This window comes from Nomia melanderi, chromosome 6, assembly GCF_051020985.1.
Source record: "Nomia melanderi isolate GNS246 chromosome 6, iyNomMela1, whole genome shotgun sequence".
Classification (NCBI taxonomy): domain Eukaryota; kingdom Metazoa; phylum Arthropoda; class Insecta; order Hymenoptera; family Halictidae; genus Nomia; species Nomia melanderi.
Window position 1 is genome coordinate 18,770,217 of NC_135004.1, and position 22,590 is coordinate 18,792,806.

Here is a 22,590-nt window from a genome sequence, read left to right on the forward strand (position 1 = left end):
AATAATCAGAAATGCCATCTATGGGAAACTCTCCAAACTGTTACGTAATGTGAGAGTTTGGTCATTCGTCCACAGATGGCGCCTCCAATGCGAGACATCGTTAAAGTGTCCAGGACGAGCTACTAGGAATGAATTTATTAAACTTCCCTGTTTTCTTTAAAATACTTGAAAAGAAATGTAAATTTGTATTCACAAATAACCACACTCCACTTTCAATTGCAACGTTACAATTCGTGGGTTCAATAATGTATAATTTTCTATTCTTTTATAGGTAGCTTCGCCGGTGCTCCTGAAAATTAATGTTTTTTCTAAATATTACAGCGGTGGGTAAGTAAGACTATTTGTTTCATACGTTCAGCACAGTGTATTTATTAAACGTTGGTTATATTCGACCGATAAGAATAGGGTAAATAGTTACACGTCCAGATTATTGGTTTGTACGGTGATAGTATTGAGCAGATGTCAAACACCGTCTACACGAGGTCTTCATACGGTGACTCCATTTTGTATAATGTGTAATTAGTCGTACAGCTTCTGTACTATCCTGAGCATTTCATTCAGAATGTTATCAACGTACATTGGAAGATTACTATCCGTAAATCTCAATTCTTTCAAGTGCAATCTTCGCAGTATATCACAAATATCCAATGTTAATACGAAAGAGGCGCTTGGAAAGCGCATAAAAGTACAGGTTAGACGTGTTACATTACTTTCGATATCATGCTGATATTCACCTCGTCCATTCTCTATATTTTTAATATTTTACCATTGATCTTTTTCTGAAGAGCTAAGAATTTCCTTTTTATTTATCATTCATCGTTCGTTTATTAATTTAGGGTTGGGTGCGGGCACTCAGGAAAATGAAAGAGAACATATTCATTGATATTTCTGATGGATTAACGCCGAAAATGTTGCAAGTCGTTGTACCGAGATCCCACAAGCCGGAGAAATTAACTTACGGCAGTAGTGTTAATGCAGAAGGGGAATTAGTTTTGGCTCCAAACGGTATGGTAGAATTACACGCGAGCAATGTTACAGTGATCGGTGAATGCGATCTTATGGATGGGTATCCTTTCCTTCCAAGGAAACAGTATTCCGGGGAATATAATAGACAGTATTTACATTTAAGACCAAGAACTAGAACTTTCTCTTCTTTACTAAGGCTAAGAGATTTAGCATCTTCCGCTATTGGAAGTTACTTTAGAGACAGAGGGTTCATTAACATACACACTCCAATCTTAACTTCGAATGATTGCGAAGGTGCTGGTGAATTATTTCTAGTAAAACCATCTTCTACAGAGATACTGAAAGCTATGGAAAAGAAAGACATGCTCGAAGAAGAATTTTATTTTAATAGTAAGGCTTATTTAACAGTGTCTGGACAATTGCATCTAGAAGCTGTTGCAAGGTGAATAAATTACATTCTTGTACAACCGATAGTTAGGTGGCAAAAAGTTGAATTTTAAAAATATAAATACATTGACTGCTAAATCTTTCTAGAGCTCTTACAAATGTATATACTTTTGGACCAACATTTAGAGCTGAAAATTGTAAATCAAGATTGCATTTGTCTGAATTTTACATGTTAGAAGCTGAAATAGCATTTATTAATACTCTTGACAATCTAATGGATGAAATTGAATTAATGATCAAATTTATTACTAAAGAATTAGTTGAGAAAGGTACTTCCGACATGAATTTTATTGGTGCTCATGAACCACAGTGGTTGAATCAAAAGTTTACACGCATAACATATGATGATGCATTTCGGATATTAGAAAGTAATGTTCAGACATTAGAAACACCTGTTACTTATGGAAAAACGCTCACTAAAGAGCAAGAATTATTTTTAATAGAACAGAACAATAATATTCCTATATTTGTCATGAATTGGCCAAAAGAAAGTAAAGCCTTTTATATGAAAGAATGTAATGATGATACTTCAAAGGTGAGAGAAATTGACTTGTAAGTAGTACAATGCTTTTAATTAATAAGCATTGAGTGTTATACTTTTCTTTAAAGGTTGCTGCTATGGATCTATTAGTTCCTGTAGTAGGGGAGTTAGTAGGAGGGAGTTTGCGTGAAGATGATTATGAAAAATTGCAATCAAAATTACCTGTAAAATCCAATCTCTCTTGGTATTTAGAACTTCGTAAATATGGAAATGTCCCAACAGGTGGTTTTGGAATGGGTTTTGAGAGATTTTTACAATGTGTTTTGGGTATAGCTAATATTAAAGACACGCTACCATTCCCTAGGTGGCCTCATAATTGCAGTCTATAAACAAAGATTTCAGGGTTACATGTCTGCTTCATAACAAACGTAATAGATATTGTCTCCTACTGAACTAACAATTAAAATGACACTTTAGGGGTCAGTAAAATACATTTTCCAGAAACACTTCTATGAATAAAGGTTCTATCCTGATTTCCATTATATTCACGTTTGAGATTGAAGGTGACATTAAATGTACACTCTGATGTAGGAAAGCACAATTTTATTCAATTTATTTCAGTGTAATGTGAACGTTCAATGTTACAAAGTTTCACTATACTAAGGACAAGGAGTAAACAGTAACTTTAATACATATTCTTTTTTTTTTCTAAAAATAAGTTTTATTGGATATCGAGATAAATCTCAACTAAAGAATAACTTTCTTATTAATACGTTTTTATTTCTTCAAGTATTTTGTATAGTTAAAAATTTAAACTTCTAAAGTTTTTTTTTCCAGCAATGACGACTATTATAAGGGATTTTTTTAGAAAGGTAAATTTAGGATTATAAATAAGCAACCAAAGGAAGTCAGACCCCGAATAATCAACAAGATTTCTTTTTATACAACAAAATAATCTTCCTCTAATAGTAACTGTTTTTCTTCCTTACCCAATATCGTCGCGATTATTTTAATGTTGATATTTTTATGTACATCATAATCAACAATTTTATATATCACACAATTTGTACATCTAACTGAATTGGGTAATATCTCTCTCGCTCTCTTGTTCTCTCTCTCCCTCGTTACTTGCAGAATCTTGCTGCTTTCGTTCTTGTGAAATGAAATCAGAATTACACCTCTAGAAAACAATCACGTCGAGTACCTTTCGAATATTTTTACAAAGTACAAACAGTATGAAATTCTTAGTCTCTTGTGCATATCAATGATGCATTTCTGACATGTTTCTGTCATGAAATACGATTGCACTTCTCATATTCGGGAATGCTACTTTACCATTGTGTATCTCGCTCTAGTTAAATCATTTCGATTACATTAAATATGTACAGTTCTTGTTCTCTTTTAAACTTAATTAAAACTTAAAAAATGAAGAGCTAAACATACTCGCAGACTCATATACGCACTCACGCATTGCGATATACATACATTATAACTTATACGACATGATATTTAAAAAGCACTAGGGATATGTGAATGTGATCAATTTTTTTTACCGTGATTGGCAGTCGAAACATATAAATACTCAAGGTAAAAACGGGAATATGAAATGCAAAAACAAAAAGATATGTATAATACATACATAAGAAAACACGAATCATACGATAAGAAACAAAAATGGGAAAGTACAAAAATTCTGTGGTATATCATCAGGTCGTATAAGTTGCACAACGGTGTGATGTACAACGCGTAAATTCTTAAATCGTAAGTAGCGCTAAGCACAAAGTACATTCCAAGTCACACGCAAACTTTCGCACGCATACACGTCTCAAACATATATTACAGGTACTATTTACATGATCGAGCAGAGTCCCGACAACTCTTGTCCTCGTTCCACGGGTGGTAAATTGGACAACTTTCTACCTTGCAAAGCAGGCTTAATAGAGGCAGGCACCAAAGGTTCTGTTACTTCTTCAATAGGTGTCTCGGTTCCAGGCTTTTCTTTCTCTTTAGGTTCTTCTGGTTCTTTGTTGATACACAATGGTTTTGTAATATTAATCTTAATACGAGACGGCGCCGCTGGAATCGCTGCCGGCGTAGAATCCAATTCTACATTTCCATCTATAGAACTTTTCACAGCAGCGTACGTTGTGTCAACTGATGCAGGTTCAGCAATTACGCTCTCTTCTGGGTCTAATTGTACAAATGTTTTCAAAATTTTGAAAAATTAGTATACTTCAAGAAAAGCTATCTTAAACGATCAACGAAAAATCTTTAACACCAATATCTTTTTAAACTTCCTTTCGGCTGTGACAGTAACTGTTCTTTTGTACTGTATAAATCTACTAATAAAGATATCAAACGTACCTGGCTCCGGATCAACAGGTTCTTCTTTTACTTCCACGCTGGCAAAATCAAATTGTTCTTCTTCCAACTGCTCCTCGGGCTCGTCAAGTGGCTCTTCTTTGATTTTAATATTTTCAAACGGTTTATCTACAATCTCTGTTTGGGATTCTTCCGTTTCAGTGGTTGTAGGCACAACCTCTTTCTCCATGGCTTCACCATGAATAGATTCCTCGTTATTCTTTTGCAGTTCTTGCTCTTCTTCCACTTTTTCGTTTTGCTCTATATCCATGCTATCTACAATCATGGCTTCATCTTCTTTTTGAATAACTTCAGACGTTTCTTCCTGAACAGCCTCTTCCATCGCTTCATCGGAGGTATCTGCTGCTGTTTCATTTTCAGGAAGCAACGTTTCCATGCTTAACTCTTCAGTTTTATTTTCTTCTACTAACGTATCGTCAGAATTTTCCTTCTTTTCATCCTCCATTTCTTCAATGGTTTCTTCAAGCGCTAGCGCGGATTTTTCCAAAGCTCTCTAATGACGTAAAAAAAGTATAAAAATATTAGATTCCCATTTTAGTGAGCACTATTCATATGGAGATGTGTATTACTGATCACTATATACGTGCAACAATATTACGGAAATAAAAATTTACGTCAACTCTCTAAACTGTACTAATGTATATACAGGATTATCATCAATATTCCATCAAACTCACTGCAAGGACATATTTAGCATAAAAAAAAAACAATAAAATAAGTTGATGTAGATATGTGCTCTATTCGACCGTCTCTAAGTTGTAGCGAGTTTTGTGTATTGAAAATACTTCCAGTTTACCTTCACAATAGATACCGAAAGCGGCGAACCAACTCTCAAATGAGAAGGTTCATTTAATTTAATTTTCTCCTTTAAAGAATCGTTGTAGTACGAAGTATGACATAACTAGAAATTATTAATGGTATAACTTCAAATAAATTTCTATTTAAATTAATTATATTCCCAAAACTTATTTAAATTCATAACCAAAGTGAATACTACATTTTATATGACATCCTGTACATAGCTACTAGTTTAGAACTGTTGATAATATATAACACAGTACTTATTTAACAAGATGAAAAAATATTGCAGAGTATATTGAACTCGTTTAACACATATGAATAATTTTAATAGTTTAATCATTTTTAAACAATCAGTATGATTGCTTCTACTTGATTATTCATTTAATGCTGAAAATAAACATGTAACACAAAAGGAAACAAATCTTATGAAAGGGGAAGAGACAAACTGAAAAGGTATATGACAGCTTTTACGTTACGTTCGTCAGTGCCTAATTAATTCCACTATATCTATACGTGAAGAAACAGTTTGCAAGTGCAATATATGAATATTAGTTATTATTAATAAGCACATACCACAAGACTCTTTTCCTATTTTTTGTAAGAATGCAACAGATAGAAAATTCGTTAATAAACTTATATTGATATTGTAATTGATCGAAAATACAGCGGAAAATTGTTAACATAAACCCCATTAGAAAATGAAAGCAGAGTACCAACCTTGTAGTCCTCTAAACACAGTGGATGGTAATTCTTTCCTTCGAAATTAATTGCCGGTCTTAAATGCCATTCTTCCTTCTCTTCATTGTAAAATTGTTCAAATGCATCATGGCACACTTGACACCTGGAATCCTCATCAGATCCCGTAGGAACACTAGGTTGCAATGTTTCCTGAGGAGAGTCTTCTGGTGCAATACCTTCTGTATCTGCCGTTTGTTTCTCCGTTTCGAACCAACTTTGTGCTAAATAAACAAAACCCATTGAATACTTTGTAAATACAAAAAACTCTGAAATACGATTAACACTTTCAACTTCTGTACCTCTGTCCTCCAGATCTTCAATTTCTTCAAATTGTATCCAATCGCTAACATCATAGTACCAAGGTCGTGAATGAGCTTTCCTCGCAGAATCTCTTTCTCGCCTATTTTGTCTGAAATGCCAATCTAAATGATGACTGTAACGGGTCGCCAATTCAGGCGCAAATCTAGCACCGCAGGAGCTGCACTGCATTCCACTGTATAATGCTGCTGCGATCGCTGGTTGTTTACTGTAAAGAACATAAAGGTGTTTGATATATTGGATAATCAAATCTCATTCGATGAGAAGTTAAAGTAACTCTACAGAAATCCACTTACACTTTTAGCGTCTCTGGCTTATCGAATGAGACGGGGATAATTTCCGGTTCCTTCTTTTCTTCTTCTTCTTCTGGTTTCTTCTGCTCCGAGAGGTTTGGTACAATACCAGTTTCAACGAGTCTCTGGAACAACTCGTTCATGTTCAACGGTAACGATAATGCTGGAGCAGTCGACGATGGATTTTCCGCTGGTTCTGCTTGATACGACAGACCAGATGCTGGGGCCATTGCGGATGGTAATACCGAAGACAACATATCCAATTGCAAGTCTGAAATTACGAGAATTTTCGCTACAAGACTAATGAAATGTTACATAGAAGTGTACACGAAAAATACGCCTAATAATAACAATTGATTACAACGGATGTAAGATGTTGCTTTACGAATACAATATTTACCCGGTTTAGGAGTAGATCTAAGATCAGAACCATCTTGCGACGTTGACTCGGGTTCGACGGTCGAGAATTGTGCTGGTGCAGTAGTTGTATCCGATACTTTTGGTTTCTGGGTTAATAGAGGCGGAGTGGGCGGCGATTCGATAGGTTCTTCGCCTCTCATGCCAGCAATTTTAACATAACCTGGCCGAACTCCTCTTGGCACTACCGAAAACCTTATAAAATGCTTTTTATCTCTAACAATGATAGGCTTAGGCAGTCCTCCAAATTCAACTTTAAATGGACGTCCATTCAGTAGAACAGTTTGTAACGAGTCTATAAATTCGAGTGTATGAGGCTTTCCTTCGATTTCAAATCTGTAACAATTCATTGATTATTATTTACTTGAAATTCACTTTACCTTTACTGTAAGCTATTTATATTGAAGTAAACTCACATTTGTGGCTTCGCATCTAAAAAGACGGGAACCATATTCCTCGCATTGATAATCAGATTAATTTTAGCAACCACCAAATCTGTTCTCTTCACAGTACCAATTTTAACTTGTGGCGGCGGTCCTTCAAGTTTGATACTAACTTTCTTACCACCCAAATCTATCGTTATAGGCATACCACCGAAATAACATTCGTACCATCTATCATCGACATACAATTCTCTCGTGGGCGCACCTAATTTAATTCTGAAAACATTCAAGAATAACATGATTAATTTTGTGGTTCGGAGATTACAAAGATCTCGCAAATAGTAGAAAGATCAATGCATACCTATGAACTTCACCTTCGTACATAAATTCTTTGTATTGATCGTTAAATGCGCAAGTTATAGTATCTTTGTCATCAATTAAAATCCGTCTTATACCGTCTTGGAATCCAATTTCTCTCGGATCATCCCAATTCATGAAGACTACTCCTGTTTGGCCATAGTATCGAATTTCACGTGGTATATTATCAATGTTTATAGATTTCATAGTATCTCTTGCTATTTCGTCCAACAATTTCGGATCTGGCGGTGGTAATTCACGGCTATGGGGATTGGTATTCTTTACAATTGTACTGGAATAATTTTGATCGCCATCCTCAAGGTCGTACTTGGAGGTTGAATTTGGCGATACATTTCTCGTGGCTAAAGAAGTTATGTTTGGATTTGACATAAGATTTGATATTGGCCCATTATTCATCATCATTCCGGGTCCATTTATGCCTGACAGAGATATCGCTGGATTAGGTATACCCATTGGACCAATTGGACCATTGGGCAGAAGGTTCGACATCAGAGGTCCGTTAGGCCCCATAGGTCCGATAATGCCGGGTCCCAAACGAGGATTCGGACCAAGGTTATGATTAAAACCACCGTGATACTGATAATCTGGACGCATTGGTCCAAAATGTCTTGGATTTTGCCATGGACCGACAGGTCGGAAATCCGAATTGAAGTGTCCTTGAGGACCATACGCTGGCCCTGGCGGATGAGCCCATGGTCCCGGTTGTTGCCATGGTTGATTTTGCCACCTTGGGCCATTTGCATTTCGTGGGATCGGATGCTCTTTACCTCTCATAACTTCTTTATCGCTTGATGGACTGAAGGTTGATGCACGGTCTCCCGGACCACCGGCTATATCCAAATTTACACCTTTCTCCCAAACGATACAACCTACTTCCTTCTCTTTACGTTGCGCAGCTCTCAACTTGCGGTCCTCGCTCATGTGTAGAACTTCTTGAATCAGAGTATTGTATTGCGTTTTAGTAATAGAGCCCTGATTCAATTGTTCGGCAGCCTGTTTCATTATTATTTCAATATTTCTATCTTCATTTCTTTCAGGTTTATCATTCTCCCGACCTCGTCGTCCTGGTCTGTTATCTTGGTCTTCGTTAGACAATGTTCTTCTTCTTTCTTTAGGATCATCAGGAAGCTTATTATAAAGCCTGAGTCTACCCAATCTGTCCCTGTTCCGGTCTCTACTATCCCTCTTGTCGTCGGTGTTATTCGCTTGCTTATCTCTATCGCTCTTTGAAGGGGTTTTCAATTTCGCCCATCCATCTTTGCCATCTTCACCCGATATTACAGGCGGAGGAGGTGTCGGCGGCCGTCCAGCTTTAGGATGAGTTAGAGTACGCAGATCCACATCCTCATTTCCGAACAATCTGTAACGACAGAAAAATTAATTGTATCCAAAGTCAGTGTTGCATACCTACCATTCTATTAAAAGTAAGAAAGGAAATTGCAAAAATACATACGCATCAAATTTCTCGGTCTTGGTTTTTTTAGCTATAGCTGACTCCATGTGTTCCGAACTTTGCCTCTTGTTGGTATTAACAGGCGGTGGCAACACACGTAAATCTAAGTCTTCTTCTGAAAAAGATTTCAAAATGATATGAATTGTCTCGTTTAGAATTGATCGAACTTCATACGCATGTATTTTAATTTTACCAGCGCATAGGATCTTTGTATCCTTTTTGCATGCTAGTTTTATATCTTGTATAAATAATAAATGTGTGCTTTGCTCAAGATAAGAACAAAGATTACATGTTACTTATAAATAAAACATGTTTACATTTCATCCCTTTCTATCTTGGAATCGATATTAGGGCTGAAATCCTTGTTTAGTAAATGTATCACCATTCACATACTGATAAATTATAACTCACCATAGAGTAACGTTAAATAGTCATTATATGTACATATATATGTATATATAATATATACGTATATATTCTATCTGCAAGAGCCTTATAAAATATACATGGGAAGAAATGCAAGTTATCGACTCACTCTTTTCTGGTACAGAAGCAGTTGCACCTGGAAGAGGTAGCGATGCTCTCAAGTCTTCATCTTTGCTGGATGACTCCAAAGTTGGTTCCACGGTAGCTTGAGCGTTTCCAGCATTTGCTGGAGATCGCTCGGGACTAAGACTGCCGTCCTTATTTCGCCTTACGTAATTTCTTTGTCTAGCGTTTGGACGAATTTCTTTGAACGCGGGTGGATGAGGAGGAGAGACTATCAGTGAACCAGATTGCTCCTCCTCAGTGACACCGCCGGAACTGCTTACACTTGAATTGGATTTTGTATCGTTACGCCTGGGAATTCTATATGGAGGACTTGGGCTGCGCTTTCTCGATTTCGTGTTCTTCTTTCGATTTTTAGAGGTTTGAAAGGATTGGGGAGAGGTACGCGAGGATGGTGAACTGTCTCCACTGTCTTTTTCACGAGATTTGGACCTAACAGGACTAACGTCTCTGTCGATTTTCGGTATCTTATTCGGAGATGTCTGAGGTTGTTTAGATCGCGACTTGTTAACTATTTTCCTATGCGAGGACTTCGAGGAAGTGGAAGATTTCTCGACCGTTGACGACGAAGAGCTCCGTGAGTTGGAGCTCTTCGAGTCTTTCGCCTTGGAATCGCTACTGCCACTTCCTCTACAGCTCACGGATAATGTTGCAGAACTACTAGTTAGCTCAGATGAAATCTGAGAACCTTTCAAGCTATTACTGTTTAGGTTACCACTACTATTACTAGACAATCGAGGGTCTTTCTTTTGACTTGTTCGATGCGACACAGCATCTTTATTTGCGTTACCACTGAAATTTTTATTGTTATTATTATTGTTGAGGTTCGTATTAGCATTATTGTTATTACTAGCGTTTATCGTCGCAGTATCGGAGCCGGCAAGATTTGTTGGAGACTTGTTGATAGTGCTAGTCACAGCCTGTTTCGAAAGTAACTGCTGTTTTAATTGATCTGAAAGTACAGTGTTTGTATTTGCCGCTAGCTGCGTTTGGCCTTCACCCCGCGTATCCTTTTGAGTTGGTGTACTTATTCGCTGTCGAGGATCAACGCTTGAAACTGGTACATCTTGAGTTGGTGTCGTCTTTAATCTTGGATCACGAGACACAGGCTTAGCTGACGCTACTGCTATACTACTAGCCGGTGCGATTCGTGGACCATTGTTCGTCCCTGCATTTTTCAGAAGTGACGCAGTCGCTGCTGGAAACTTTAGAAAGAAAAAGAAACAACTTAGAACCATGGTATCTCTATTTAAATTAGAAATTATTAAAAGCATGACAAATTTCTTAAACAAGTAATTACCTGTTTTGTTACTGGTTTTGGTGTTTGAGCTGGTATTGTAGGTGTAACACACTTTCCTTGTGTAATAGTATCCACGCTGGGCGGTATCACATGAGTAGTAGCTGCAACCTACAAATAAAGCATAAAGAGAGATATTTTTACATTTTGTGTATCTTAAAGTGTATCATATTATAAAATTATTTTTACTGACCAATTCTGCTTTCAAATTTCCCGCTTGCTTATCCAACTGCCGTTGTTGTTGTTCTAAATTAGCTTTAGCCTGAAGTAATTCTAATTCAATCTTTTTCTTCTGTAATTCTAATAATTCTCGTTGTTTCTTTAGTAACTGCTCCCGCATTGCTGCTTCCGTTGGTGTTACGGGATCACCCGGAGGCAGTTTAACAGGTGCCACAATTGGTTGTGATACAATCGTAGTTGCAGACTGTTGAGGCTAGAAATAATTTAAATAGATCATTGTAAAAGTGTTGTTCAAAGGAGTATAACGAAATTATATAAAATGTTTCTTCTAACCATCGAGAAAAATCGAGGATTCACGTGTATAGATCCTGAAGAAACACTAGTAGGGGAGGCAGTGATTGGCCAGGCAGGATCAATACTTTGCACCCGTACATCCAAAGAAAATAACTTTTTCGCAGGGAATACATCATTCCATGTTTGCCTCAACTTCCACATACTGGCTCGTGTGTTCTCATCCACCTGTTTATTTATGCAAAAATTACTATTCTTGGATCTTCTATATGTTTTCCTCATGAGGAAAGCTGTCTATGTACAATGATGAAAAAAGTAATAGTGCAATGACCCAGTATTGACAAAACAATTATCTTATAGTATTACAAAGGACAAGACAATCTTGTCGTTGCAATCTATCTCTTCTTATTAGAAACAGATATAATATGTACAAGGTAACAAATGATTGACATACAAGGTGACATAAGACAGTATGTGGAAAAAAAGAAACATACCTTCTCGAACACTCCACAAAAAGTGTTTACAATATTTTGTGTGAAGAGATTTAAATATGCTCCATTTACATTCTTCACGATTGAATCAATCAAATATAAAACAGGCAATTTGATGTCACTTCTCACCTATTAAAATAAAATATATTTTATTTATATCTAAACTCAAAATATTGATAAATTCAAGCTATTATTTCATACCGCAATTGATTTAACCCTTCCCCCAAAATAAATATAGCACACTCATATGTAAATGTTATATTTTGAAACAATTTCTTTAATATTTTAAAAATTAATTTATTCTAATTGTTCCACAATTTGTTTATCTTTTAAGTGACATTTGGAACAACATAAGGAAAAATTTATTTCTCTGTATACAAATATAAATAATTATTTTAGATAACTATCTCTAGACTTCCTGTAACTAATAATGTGGTATGCAATATAGCATTGTTATTTCTAATAGTAAAAATATGTTAACATTAAGTATTCATAAAGAAAATACAAACTAATAATATACAAGTAATATATTTTATACTATACATATAAATATCCCCTAAAGTAATTATACTGCATAAATAACCTTTTGTAGATGATTCTCGACTGCTTGCACAATTGCCGGTGCATGTTCAATGTTGTCTTCTGCCAGCATTGTAAGCATATTAATCAATGGCTTGCTATTGATCGTCAAGTCAGACAGCGATGAGATATACTCATCTGCTATCTCCTTAGACTTTGTTGACGTCATGATGTTGCCAGTCGATAAGTGCAACAAATCTTCGTCAAATTGACAGTGATATTTACACTATGACACAGAAAAAACAGGTGTTAAATAAACAAATATGTTTTCATACTCCAGGAAGGCAATAAAAGGAACACGAATCTCTTATTGATTTTTTATTAACGTAACATATCGTATAGAGCCATAAAACTTTATGATTTATCTTATGATGCAATTACTAAGAACGTAAGACGATCTTAACATGAAAAAATCCATGGGCACAATCCATACACGCAACTTAAAAATGAATAAATTAATTGTAAATGTTATTATCCACGAATACAAAAGTATTAAAATACTTGAATATTCATATCATGAAATACAATTGTATTAACAAACTGTCAATGCTGAGATTTAATGAGCAATCAAATAAGTATTATTCTTCACAGTACATCTACATAATATCATAACAAAACTGAGGAACTGAAGCAGGTAATTGGAATGATTTGTTACAATAACAGGAAAGTACTTTGTGCAACGTTTTTTCTTAGCTTTCGATGATGGTTAAGCTGTTACACTTTTACTGGATCTGAATATGTAGGACAGAAATTACTGAACCCGTTCATGAATTTTTCAAGATTTCGTTTCTACCAAGTAAAATCAACGAGATCGTTGACCTCAAAGAACCCAAGTCGATAAGAAGAAATTAGCACATTAACTGTTTCTATTTATGTAATATTATCTGGAGCCTTTTCACGACAGATTAATAAATTTTAGACGCATATCGATTTTTTTTCTGCCAGTCTCCGAATTCTACGCTTTCGAAAACTATTTTTTTTTTACACAGTCGTCGTAACATACACGCACATTCTAGAAGTTCAGCACAAATACCAAAGTGTACACGAATAGCGAGCACGCATCTGGATTTCTTCAACGCCCGTTCAGCGAACTTGAACGACATTCGGTTTCACAGACTTCACGTGCAGCCGGCGAGTATTATCGAGAACACGATAAGCAACACTGATCAACATTTACCTTTTCTAACGCATTTCGAACAACAGGAATATCCCGAATCGACGATTATTTTGACTTTCCGTGATAATCACGCGGATTCTACTGCTTACACTGAACGGGATATCCACGTAAAATGGCTGCCATTCCTTTGTACCTTCTAACGGGATTACAATCGTAAAACCGTCATTGCGATTCGCCAGATTTCTCGCTGTGTCGGTTGAATTTCAGGGAACGACCAATGGCAAGCCTCCTTACAAAGTGCGGTACAGCCCGTTTGCTTGGTGGTAGCAAAATTTCACAATTATTCCGCATGAGTCGCTAGTGTGCAAAACTCAAGAATTTGGGCACGTTCTCATTACTGCGATTTATTTCAATATAATTTCGAACAGGCGATCTTTTTTTGATTAATCTATTATTACAAATATTATAATACAATTAAATGCAACATTAACGCAGTAAAGAACTTGAATGAAGGAAAACATTGGAATAAAAAATTACATCGAACATAAGTAGATCACTTATAATATACAAGGTCATTAGCAGCAGAAGTTGCGAGAGTAGTAAATAAAAATATTTGCAACGTGGAAAATGTTTCGCCAGCAGAATTTGTGTGAGCTGGAGAAGATTTTCAGCCAGAATTGGATGCGAATTTAGTGTGGTTGATAGAATGGGTTCACGAGTTACATTTCGGAGAATCAGTCTGGTTAGAGGGAAAAATTAAGTCGTATAACGCACACGTCAAGTGCTGGCTAGCTGGCACTTTTGTCTAAGTGGTCAAACTTGGGTTCTGGTATATGATTCGCTGAGGCGCTCGCGCACACCAATCGGGTTGCGCGGCAAAGAGCGCGAAGAGCTGTCCTATGACGTCACGAGTGCCAGTTTCCCAGCACTTGACAGGTGTAACATAAATGTTGGGGACGTTAATGTTGGAAGGTAATTTTGCAATTTCAGAGTTACAGAGGAAATTGGCCAACATTATCCGTATAGGGCTTGTCAAAGAAGTAGATTATAAAAAAGCTAAAGTTAAGATTGGTTACCATGGATTACTTATCGCGCTGTAAAACTCGATGACAGGTAATAGTGTTGTCACCATTTGGGGAATTGTCATTAGGAGTGGCGTTACCGGCAATATATCAGGAAAAATATCCCCCCCCTCCCTCCAGATAATAAAAAGAAAATAAATAGGGTAAAATTTCAAGGTGGGACAAAGATATATAACAGGGAGAAGCACCATTTTGAATTTGGCATAGTAGATAAAATAACATTGAAAATTGGTAAGTCAAAGATGGAGATGACAAAAAGTGGAATAAAACTGAAAGCAGATAGAATAGACCTTAATTAGTTGGAAGAATGAATAAATGAGTTGTGTAAGTAGGAGATTATTGTGTAGAAGCAACACCACATTTTTGCATTAGCGACAGTAAAAATGTTTCTGTAAATAATAAACCAATGTGTAAACAAGAAGATAGCTTTATCAAAGGAAAAGTAATAACTATTCTTGTAAAAGCTGATTTTTGCTGCTTGATATGATTGTGATATTTGTCCTTCTAACATTATCTACTAATAGATTAGCACAAACCTACTTGAGAATGTAGGAAAAGTCCAAGGAAATTTACAATTAAATTGCAAATTTACTACTGCTTGCCCCTAACTTTAAGCATACAAAAGACAGCTTAAACTATAATATGATTGTTTGACTCTTCTAAACCCTTTCCACTCTCACAAAGGGATCAAGTTGTGACAAGTTTCAACTAAAAATCTGTCACATATAACCTCAATAAAATGCCATGATTAGGAAGAAAATTTGTAGAATTTCTGAAATAAATGTACTTATAAAAAATCTATTAATCAAATAAGACATTGGCAGATTTCAATTGTAATATCATTAAGAATAAGCTAAGAAAAAGCATATTTTAACATTATATAATAATTTGAACTTAAATTCTCGTACGATCGTAACATGTTTACCAACATCCTGGTTTCAACACACTATAAATTGCAGCATGTAAGCAACTATTGAATTTGTGAAAAAATCACTTAAATTTACCGTGTGAATGAGGAATCCGATAGTATTCGTAAGCGGTTATTTTGCACAGACCATTACTTGAGGTGTAATTATCTCGCATAGAAAGAGAAATGGTAATGGCGTAATACTTGAATTAGTCTATTTATTACGTATGATCTTACGGGCTCCGATGATTTCTAAATCGCGGCAACGTCATGATTCAATGGCGGGGACAGGAGAAAACGTCATTTTGACAGAATGGCAGAGTATCTCGCATGCCAGTCTCAATTTCTGTTGAGCGTGCGTTCTCTTTTTACTTTGTGAAAATGGAGCGCCGTGTGTTCAGTGAACCGCGGAAAAACGACGAACGAGGAATAATGCCGTGAAGGAATATTTTCATTGGTGCATTCGAAAAGAAAAGTGCATCTTGTTGGAAGCATATCATACACGAGTTTTCGAATTGCCGTCAACGGTGAGCGATCGTAAAGGATTGTACGCGTGTCGTGCTCGCCAAATGCATCGTTAGTTTTATACAGGACTTCTAACCGTGACGCGGTACGGATGTGATGGAGGATTATAAATTTCTTTTTAAAGTTGTTCTCGTGGGAAACGCGGGCGTCGGCAAGACCTGCCTCGTGCGCAGATTTACCCAGGTATATACGCTGTTAATTGGTTTTGCATTCTTCGCATATTCTATCCATAAAGCAATGAAGATTATTTCATAATGAATAGTTTTTATAGCGTTATTCGGGATCCTGTTTATAAACAGTAACATTTGTTTTTTTACAATATTCTGACTACTACTTTCGACAAATTTTCCGTATTTCTTTCTTTGTATGTTATCAATCCTTAAAAAAATATTAATTATTTACAGGGCTTATTTCCACCTGGTCAAGGTGCAACAATAGGTGTTGATTTCATGATTAAAACTGTAGAAGTAGAAAATGAGAAAGTTAAGGTATGCATATGATGTAATGCATTATGATTCATCCAGTGTAGTGGCATATACTTTTTAGAATCAGTTTATGCCACATATAATCACGGTGAACTTTCTTTTAGCTTCAAATCTGGGACACTGCTGGGCAAGAAAGGTTTCGTTCGATAACTCAAAGCTATTATAGATCAGCTCATGCTTTGATTCTAGTATATGATATTTCTTGTCAGCCTACATTTGATTGTTTACCAGATTGGTTAAGAGAAATTGAAGAATATGCAAGTAACAAAGTTCTTAGGATATTAGTAGGTACGTATAATGTTGATATATCATGCTTTTGTAATGCTTTATCATTAATGTTAGTTTCGCTATTTGTGATTGATTTATAGGTAATAAAATTGATCGGGAAGATAGGGAAATACCAACACATGTAGGAGAAGACTTTGCACAAAGACATGGAATGTACTTTTTGGAAACTTCTGCTAAGGAAGCAGAGAATGTAGAACGGTTATTTATGGAAATTGCAGCTGAACTCATGGAGGTAATCAAACGATGCATACTTTGTTCAAAAATTTTTACATTAGGATTCAATTATATCTAGGCTAATAAATATTTTAGCAAGCACGTAGTAAGGAACTACCTAGATACGAAACAAATACAACATCGATAAATGGAAAAACGACAGCAATTGGTGATACAAGTAACTGTGGTTGTAGTCGACTTTCTTAAGTAGCTTTTATATGTAATATTAAGTCATTTAACAAACACAAAATTTCATTTGTTGTATATGTACGTAGGAGACTGTCACACAGTTTTTATAGGGAATGGAAATTAAATATGATATTAACCAGTCTTCTAGAATTAAAAGGAAAGACAATTCTCATACCAGCACGTCTTTGATATTATATGTTAGCATCTAGTGTTATATGATACAAATTATATTAACAGTTTTGTTGCAAAAGTATTTAATACTTGAAACTAAAGTGAATTTTAAGTATGTTGATAAATATTTGTTCAGAAAATAGTATGTTTTTTGATTTTATGTGACTACATTATATGGGTAATAAATAATTTGGGGCCTGCGGTTGGGCATTTAATAATATTTCCATAAATAGAATTACACTATATTTTTTTATAGTATTCTTTTGTTGCGTTGGAAAGTACAAATAAATATTTCAAATTTGATGACTAAATTCAAAGTCATCATAGTGGATATAACGTTTTTACTGAACACTTGTAAGCCTAATATTGTCCAGGATTTTTTTTAATGTGCAATATACATATATAAGTATTTATTATATTGCTGTAAAGTTTTACTAAAGCTGAATACTGAAAGCAGTTGATTCTATATGTTTTTAATATATACTAATTAACGTATATAATTACCTAATAATTTTTTGTATCGGTTATTATTGCTAATCATAATAAGCGTATACATTTCTCACTAGCAGCATTTATATAACCAAAGTTTTGTTATATTTGTTTAAAATTTTATCAATGGTTTTGAAGCAACAAAGAGTTATTGCTTGTTCCATTTGTGTATTGTTTAATGTTATTATTTGTGAATAGTTTATTATTAGCTACATTTTATCGATATCACAATGTTTTTAGCACATTGCTCTAGTCCTGATACTTATTACAATGTAATAAATTATGTATAGGTTTAAAATAATTATGCATTTTTATTAGATGATAATCTGCACATCATGGTTTTGAAATGTTTTTTTATGTCTCTATGCTAACAAGTTATCAGACAGACTTAAAATTTGTAAAATAGTATTGTATGTGAATGATACTTCTCTCAAGAATATTATTCATAATTACAAATAATATTACATTTATCTGTAGCTGAAATAGTTTATAATAATATTAAACTAGAATTATATGCGCGAAAATGGTAGAATGTTTTTGTTAATCATGAAACTTGCAGTGTATCTGTGTTTTTTAAATACACAATGACATAACATACTGAGGAGCATTGTGATTCTTGTAGAATTAAGTTACTCCAACAGAAAAAGTAAAGCTTGAAATTGCTGTCGCCGTGCAATAACAGTTCATTGTTAATAACATATACTGTAAATTTTAAAGACGTTTGAACAGAAACAGAAGTATCTGAATTTTATAATTAAACTGTATTAATGAAAACATATCAGTTTGTATGTGGACGAAAAGCCAACTGTAAAATGAGGGACTTTCTAACTTTTTATCAACAAAAAAATTGTTGACTTAAATATGTAACTTATAAAAGGTATTAAAAATATTTATTACTTAATGTTTAAAAAGTATAATATACTAGATCATTTGGAAGATACCACTTCTAGTAGTCAAATTTGCAAATATAAAATGCGTGCAATTTTAAACGGCAAACAATCTTTTTGATGTTACATTGTACAAGATTCTTATAGGTTGTCTACATTTTATTCGATTATTTCATATGTTTGTTTTATACTTAGTGTATACATTATATAAATTTCAGTGTATCATTAGGAATGAAGCTTTCAAGAAGTATGTTATACACGTTTTAAATTCGCGAATTCTTTAACAGTTGTGTATTACATAATTTATTGTAAATGTTTATAAAAATGCTGAGCAATTATTCCATATAAATAAATAAATCACAATGTAATATTATATGTATGTTTGCATATGAAATTTTCTCTCTTTAACAGAACTGATTGTATTAACATATAAATTATATTTTTATTTTGTAATAAATAGTAATCAAATACAGTGTTCAATTTTAAGAGTAATCGATGGTTCTTTGTTTACTACATACACTAGATTATATTGGACTGTCATTACATATATTAGAATATACTTTGGAGCTGTACTTGTTGAAGAGATATGTCAATTAATTTTTCTTGTATGGATAAATCTAAAGCATCAGGATGCACTGGACTAGGACGGCAGTTACTGATATATGTACCACCAGAATTTTCAACTGCTTCATTTACAGCTGCATAGGCAACAGAAATAGCTCCTTGTTCAGGAGTCTAAAAAAATAATCTTTTATTGCATCTCTTAAACTTCAAACTCTAATGATTATTACTTACCTTGAAAATATATTTACATAATGTTCTATATCTATAAACATAAGAATGTTGAAAAAGATCTGTAAGCACCAATCCTGGATGTACGGAATACACATTTACATTATATCCTTCATCTTTCAATAGTTTTTGTACTCTTTTAGTAAATATTTCTTGTGCCAATTTACTTTGTGCATATGCCTCTTCAGTAATAAATCTATGTCTGTTCCAAGGAAACATATTTTGTTAGCAGAAACATGAATTATGTATAAGCTTAAAAAAATGATGTAACTAGTTTAAACAATGATACAATACTTGTTATTAATGTCTTTGAAGTTAATTTTACCCAGGAGATGAGCACAAGAGCTAACATTGACAATTCTACTAGATTTTTCTGGATTATTTACACCTCCAGCTTTCAGTAATGGTAATAAAAGGACTGATAATAAAAAGTGTGATAAATAATTTACAGCCCACTGTTCTTCAAAACCATCTACTGTCTCTTTATAAGGACAGAACATAACACCAGCTAAAAGAAGTAAAACCATACATGTATATGAATATGTTAACAAAATGGTATTACAAGTTTTGTAACATTAGCGAATCTTACCATTATTTATTAAAATGTGTATTTCTTTGTAGTCTTTTTTTATTTCTGCAGCAAACTGTTTTACAGACTCTAAAGAGGCATTGTCAAGTTTATATACCTTTGCATGGCCACTTTTTACACCAGATCCTCTAATTTGGAGAATTGCTGCTTCACCAGCACTAGGTGTTCTACAAGCTGTAATACGTATTTCAAATACATATTGTATTATTAGCTCTCAGAGATGAATTGTAAATTAATGAACTAATAACAATAAAATAATCCATGACATACCTATTATTGTTTCCATGTCAAGTTCTAAAAGCATTTTAACTACGTGAACACCAATTCCTCTAGATCCTCCTGTTACTATAGCCACTCTACCTGCTTGTGGAGAACATCCTATAAATAGAAAAAAAAGAAATGCTTTGCATAAAACATGAGTGTTCTTCTGAAGATCTAATTTGGTTAATTACATCAGTATCATAGATGAACTTTTCCATTTAGAACTTCAAAGGAGCAGTAATGTTTTAAATAAAGCCACATTAACGTTTCACAATAATATCTTTTCGTTATTTATAATAAAATATATATTACACAAACATAAGGTGCTATACGTTACTTATACGTATACGAAGTTCAAATTTCTGATTTCGAAACAAAGGTGTCGTAAATGTTGCGCGCGATGGTCTACTAAGAATTCAAATAGTTGAGGAAATGATAGTAATGCTGTAACCACGTTTGTATCACTTACTATTTTTATTATATTTCGCGTTGATCCGATCGTTGAAGATTTCCTTGATGGCTAGTAAGCCGAACTTCATTTTGCAAAGAAGTTCAACGATAGCGATGGGCCAACTTTCTCGAGGTTTACGGTACACAAAAATACTCGCGATTATAGCGAAAATTGATCCGATTAGCATCATTTTTTGAATTCGATTCTCTCGTGATTTCGAAACAGCTAAATTCGTGGAATCCCCGCGACAGGTGAATTGTCATACTAAACGCACGCTTGCGACTGAAGAAATTAAATGAGCATCGGAACCTTCTTATCCTCCAGTCACTCTTAAGAATGCCTTATCCCCAGTCACTCTTGAGCTACTTTTCCGTTCCTCTTAAACGGAAGATTTCTACCGTTATACCGGTCGGAGTTGTACTTCGGAACAAGTTACTTTATTTTCGCTTACTTCATAATTTACATTATTATCAAAAAGCATACTAATCGCGTAAGCGAATATATTACAGCTATTTTTATAAAATCCATGCATCCATTATACGATTTAAATCTAAATTAGATATGCATACTTTGAAAAATATTCTTTATTTGTTTGTCGGCCGAAATGACATTGACCACATTTTTGTATTGATACGACCACATAATTCAGCCGTGGCATCATAAACACGTAACTATATGGCTTCGGAAGTATAGTTATGGTATAGTGTGTAATATATCGAAGCTACAACTAAAGGAAATTAATTATTTCTTTTAAATATGTTTCTCACATGTACCTGTTAATTTTTGGATATAAATAAAACGAACTACACTATCTATTTCTGAAGGAAATCACGTAATAACCTGAAATAGTATGGTAGTTTAAATTCGTGTTGTATTTCATTCATAAAATTGTTTCACGAATCTATGTAATTTGAACGGCCATTCTTAGACATGTAATCAGATGCAAAAGCACAGGTTCGAATTAAGCATTAAAGTCTCTTACCAATGATTAAATTCATAAAAACATACTACGTGAAGCATTAAATTGCTCGCAATACAGGTACTAATAATTTACCGATGACTATTATCATCTAATCTCTCATCAGTAATACGACCTAATTCACAAAATTGAAGAAAACTAGTACAAATTAGAAAGTATTTTCTTCAAAATCAAAAGGAAAACTTGTATAAACGTGACATAATTATTTTACGGGACGTGAAATTTCTTTGTAACCACCTCTAGCGGTGAGATGTGCGTACTAAAATGTCTCTTTCATCTATGCAATTTAGTCTTTCAAAGACAAACGTGTACAACTGGTTGCATGATTGCAGGGGATCCAATAATTGCATAATTCCAGTTTATTATAATCACTTATTTGTTCATTTATAATGTATGATAAAACAATTTACATATATAATCATTAAGAATAGATCAATTCATTATACATTTATTCATATATATATACAAATATTCAAGGTGTACAAATAAGTTTCGTTTAATTAAGTAACACCTGCAATGTTATATACCAATAATTACTATGCGTCCAAATTTCTTTTCAGGAATATTATGAAATCCTAAATATTAACTAATAAATCTGAGAACCAGCGAGAAGACGCTAATGTTTATTGCCATCTTGCGATGAAGTTGGAAGTTATCTTTACAGTATCAAGATACATACAGACTTTGCAGTTGATAGGAATTTTTGTTTATGGTACCATTA

The 22,590-nt window shown here is 34.3% G+C and overlaps 4 protein-coding genes across 9 annotated transcripts; 2 read left to right on the top strand and 2 right to left on the bottom strand.

The window, feature by feature from the left end:
- Positions 1-90: 90 nt before the first annotated feature.
- AsnRS-m (asparagine--tRNA ligase, mitochondrial) lies at positions 91-2,495 on the top strand. 2 transcript variants are annotated; one of them, XM_031983767.2, is made up of 6 exons: positions 91-177; positions 272-327; positions 406-691; positions 837-1,408; positions 1,501-1,948; positions 2,023-2,495. In XM_031983767.2, exons 3-6 carry the CDS (start codon positions 563-565, stop codon positions 2,281-2,283), a joined length of 1,410 nt encoding a protein of 469 aa, XP_031839627.1. In that variant the 5' UTR covers positions 91-177; positions 272-327; positions 406-562; the 3' UTR covers positions 2,284-2,495. The 2 variants fall into 2 exon arrangements, with proteins under 2 accessions (XP_031839627.1, XP_031839625.1); XM_031983765.2 differs by having other exon boundaries at positions 96-177; positions 401-691.
- A 307-nt stretch (positions 2,496-2,802) lies between these two features.
- Pcf11 (Pcf11 cleavage and polyadenylation factor subunit) lies at positions 2,803-13,769 on the bottom strand. Of its 4 annotated transcripts, none has more exons than XM_031983760.2 (17): positions 13,622-13,769; positions 12,449-12,670; positions 11,869-11,994; positions 11,417-11,602; positions 11,097-11,336; positions 10,907-11,014; positions 9,593-10,811; positions 9,058-9,172; positions 7,588-8,964; positions 7,260-7,502; positions 6,827-7,179; positions 6,430-6,697; positions 6,115-6,341; positions 5,795-6,036; positions 5,651-5,665; positions 4,259-4,769; positions 2,803-4,084 (listed from the first exon to the last, which is right to left on the bottom strand). In XM_031983760.2, exons 2-17 carry the CDS (start codon positions 12,611-12,613, stop codon positions 3,744-3,746), a joined length of 5,736 nt encoding a protein of 1,911 aa, XP_031839620.1. In that variant the 5' UTR covers positions 12,614-12,670; positions 13,622-13,769; the 3' UTR covers positions 2,803-3,743. The 4 variants fall into 4 exon arrangements, with proteins under 4 accessions (XP_031839620.1, XP_076224863.1, XP_031839621.1 ...); XM_076368748.1 differs by having other exon boundaries at positions 13,478-13,767; XM_031983761.2 differs by having other exon boundaries at positions 13,454-13,767.
- Positions 13,770-14,469: 700 nt separating this feature from the next.
- Positions 14,470-18,507, top strand: LOC116430133 (ras-related protein Rab-30). 2 transcript variants are annotated; one of them, XM_031983846.2, is made up of 6 exons: positions 15,603-16,077; positions 16,142-16,258; positions 16,480-16,563; positions 16,665-16,848; positions 16,929-17,080; positions 17,158-18,507. In XM_031983846.2, the coding sequence occupies exons 2-6, from the start codon at positions 16,172-16,174 to the stop codon at positions 17,266-17,268; spliced, it is 618 nt and encodes a 205-aa protein (XP_031839706.1). In that variant the 5' UTR covers positions 15,603-16,077; positions 16,142-16,171; the 3' UTR covers positions 17,269-18,507. The 2 variants fall into 2 exon arrangements, with proteins under 2 accessions (XP_031839707.1, XP_031839706.1); XM_031983847.2 differs by lacking the exons at positions 15,603-16,077; positions 16,142-16,258 and adding an exon at positions 14,470-14,967.
- Positions 18,508-19,223: 716 nt separating this feature from the next.
- On the bottom strand, positions 19,224-22,115 carry LOC116430132 (retinol dehydrogenase 12). Its single transcript, XM_076368749.1, has 6 exons — positions 20,909-22,115; positions 20,449-20,556; positions 20,179-20,352; positions 19,884-20,097; positions 19,593-19,791; positions 19,224-19,532 (listed from the first exon to the last, which is right to left on the bottom strand). The coding sequence occupies exons 1-6, from the start codon at positions 21,078-21,080 to the stop codon at positions 19,347-19,349; spliced, it is 1,053 nt and encodes a 350-aa protein (XP_076224864.1). The 5' UTR covers positions 21,081-22,115; the 3' UTR covers positions 19,224-19,346.
- Positions 22,116-22,590: the final 475 nt, after the last annotated feature.

Bases quoted from the DNA above. Each gene is read 5' to 3' on its own strand.
- AsnRS-m (XM_031983767.2), top strand. From the start codon at position 563: ATGTTATCAACGTACATTGGAAGATTACTATCCGTAAATCTCAATTCT. The intron at 1,409-1,500 runs GTGAATAAATTA...AAATCTTTCTAG, and splicing joins CATCTAGAAGCTGTTGCAAG to AGCTCTTACAAATGTATATA. The intron at 1,949-2,022 runs GTGAGAGAAATT...TTTTCTTTAAAG, and splicing joins GTAATGATGATACTTCAAAG to GTTGCTGCTATGGATCTATT.
- Pcf11 (XM_031983760.2), bottom strand. From the start codon at position 12,613: ATGACGTCAACAAAGTCTAAGGAGATAGCAGATGAGTATATCTCATCG. The intron at 9,173-9,592 runs GTGAGTCGATAA...AATCTTTTTCAG, and splicing joins TGCTTCTGTACCAGAAAAGA to AAGAAGACTTAGATTTACGT. The intron at 6,698-6,826 runs GTAAATATTGTA...TCGTAATTTCAG, and splicing joins TAGATCTACTCCTAAACCGG to ACTTGCAATTGGATATGTTG.
- LOC116430133 (XM_031983846.2), top strand. From the start codon at position 16,172: ATGGAGGATTATAAATTTCTTTTTAAAGTTGTTCTCGTGGGAAACGCG. The intron at 16,564-16,664 runs GTATGCATATGA...ACTTTCTTTTAG, and splicing joins TAGAAAATGAGAAAGTTAAG to CTTCAAATCTGGGACACTGC. The intron at 17,081-17,157 runs GTAATCAAACGA...TAAATATTTTAG, and splicing joins TTGCAGCTGAACTCATGGAG to CAAGCACGTAGTAAGGAACT.
- LOC116430132 (XM_076368749.1), bottom strand. From the start codon at position 21,080: ATGATGCTAATCGGATCAATTTTCGCTATAATCGCGAGTATTTTTGTG. The intron at 20,353-20,448 runs GTATGTCATGGA...TACGTATTACAG, and splicing joins TGACATGGAAACAATAATAG to CTTGTAGAACACCTAGTGCT. The intron at 19,533-19,592 runs GTAAGTAATAAT...TTATTTTTTTAG, and splicing joins TATGTAAATATATTTTCAAG to ACTCCTGAACAAGGAGCTAT.